At 37.0% G+C, this 2,114-nt stretch overlaps 1 protein-coding gene across 1 annotated transcript; it reads right to left on the minus strand.

The window, feature by feature from the left end:
* Nucleotides 1–305: 305 nt before the first annotated feature.
* On the minus strand, nt 306–1,747 carry MONOS_17155 (uncharacterized protein). The gene is made up of 3 exons (XM_067870048.1): nt 1,648–1,747; nt 636–1,151; nt 306–575 (listed from the first exon to the last, which is right to left on the minus strand). The coding sequence occupies exons 1-2, from the start codon at nt 1,648–1,650 to the stop codon at nt 885–887; spliced, it is 270 nt and encodes an 89-aa protein (XP_067733105.1). The 5' UTR covers nt 1,651–1,747; the 3' UTR covers nt 306–575; nt 636–884.
* Between the last annotated feature and the right edge of the window lie 367 nt (nt 1,748–2,114).

The following is a 2,114-nucleotide window of genomic DNA, read 5'->3' on the forward strand; positions in this document are numbered from 1 at the left end:
CTCCCATAAGAAAAGTATCTTTTCCCCTTTGTTCCGCTAAATGGAAACGGAATTCAAATGTTCTTCGTCATTAACTTTCCTTAAAATCCCCTTTTCTTCTGGGATCAAATTCTGCCTTCTTTCCATATTCCATTCACTTCCATCGCTTTTGAATATTCACGCAAAAACCCCTGCTATCATTAAAAATATATATATTTAATAAAACAAAATCTTAAAAAATACAAAAATACAAAATTGCAAAAAATTTCAATAATAAAAATATGAAAAGCCCCGTACCATTTTCTTTTCACCATCTTCCACTTCTTCTTCTCGACTTTTTGCCAAATTTCTTCTTTTGCTGTATCATCAATTTTCCGCCATTCCTTTTTGATTTAAACAAGATTCATCGTAAATGCCTTCCAAAACCTTCAAATAAAAATATCTTCTTCTCTTTTCCTTTCATTTATATTTCATCCGGCTCATTTCTCATTACTCCCCTCCAATTATTATGTCCTGATTTCTTTTAATGCATCCAATATCCCCTCAAACCATATTCCTTGTTCATTCATCGTTGTTGAACATTCTTGCAAAAAATCCTAATTTCATAATAAAAAATAAAAACATTTGATAAAAAATATTAATAAAAAAATGCAAACCTACATCTTTCGCAATGACCGCCTTTCGCTGACTTTTTTCTTTCTTTCTTCTTCTTCTTTTTAAAATATTAACAAAAGCTCAATCCTCTGTTCTGCTTCCACTCAAATAACCTCCACAAACTCTATTTTGTAAAATAATGAAAAGACATGAGTATTCCATCTGAAGAATCCCTTCTCATCCCTTGCCCAAATCTTCTTCTTCTTCTCTTCATTTCCTCCAAAATATCAACGCCCCTCCACCAAATGTCTCTACCCCTTCGCCCAAATCCCTTCTCCTTCACTCCCTGTTACTTCTTCTCCCGTCATCCTTCTCCTAATCAAAATTAAATATCTCCATCCTTTTTCTGTCTCTGGCGCAAGACACCATTTCCTGGTCAGCCCCTCATCTCGCTCCATCCCTGTCGCACCTCTGTCTCCATACCCCCAATGCAAAGTGTTGCGCCTGATGTTCCTTCTTCCCGTCTTCCTCCGCCTCCGCCTCCATCCCTTGCCCTGCAAATGAAAGGCGCGACCAAACTATCCATTCAATAAAAAATTTAAAATATTAAATAAATATCTCTCACTTTTTTTTCTTCAACCCCATTTCCCCCTCTACTTGTTCATCCACAAAATCTCTTCTCTTTGCTCCGCCTCATATGAACCCCCTCTCTCTCCCTGCATTTGAAAATAAAAAAACATCTCCTCCACACATCTCTCTATCTCAAATCCTCTCCTCCAATAAATATATTCTATTCACTCCACCCATCTTCTGCCCTTCTTGTTTTCCCCTCTTATCCCACCTCCTCCACATCAAATTCCATTTCTCAAATAATAAACACTGCCTCAACTCCTTCCCAATAGCAAAATTCTCAAAAATAACCCCTCCCAACCTCATCCTTATCCATCTCCCACACATCCATTATGCCTCTTAAACTTCACAAAAACACCTCTTTTCCACAAAAACATCCTTTAATCGTTCCATTCCCTCTCTAAACCCTGCCTCCTCCAAGAACTCAACTCCTTCACCCCACACCATAAATCCATCCTATTGTTATCGCATTGTCTTCATATGCCCATTCAGCCACGGCACATCGAGTAGGACTTTCTTTTCTTTTGTGGCTCTTATTCGTTATGGAACATGATCAAGAAATGCCAAATGCTCAGAAACTGTCAACGGAGTGAGACTCCGAAGTGAAAACAAAGACAGGTTGACTAAACGAAATATTTCCAGTGAAAGGGTTGAGTATCACAAAAGAATGTTTGCTTGATGGAAGATGAAATTGTTCATATTGATTGATGGATGGCTGTGGAGCGACAATATTTTCGATGGAAATGAAGAATTTTCAATGTATGTATTTTATATTTTTCTGTTGATTGTGAAGATATTATTATCTGTATCCTCTCCAAAGTTGTGATTCAGTCAATTTATATTTAAAATGAACAATTTATTCCATGCAGAGCAGAACAGCGAGGAAGCGAGACAAATGTTATCTTACAAAT

The sequence above is a fragment of the Monocercomonoides exilis genome (genome assembly GCF_001643675.1).
Source record: "Monocercomonoides exilis strain PA203 chromosome Unknown scaffold8-1962414, whole genome shotgun sequence".
Taxonomy (NCBI): Eukaryota; Preaxostyla; order Oxymonadida; family Polymastigidae; genus Monocercomonoides; species Monocercomonoides exilis.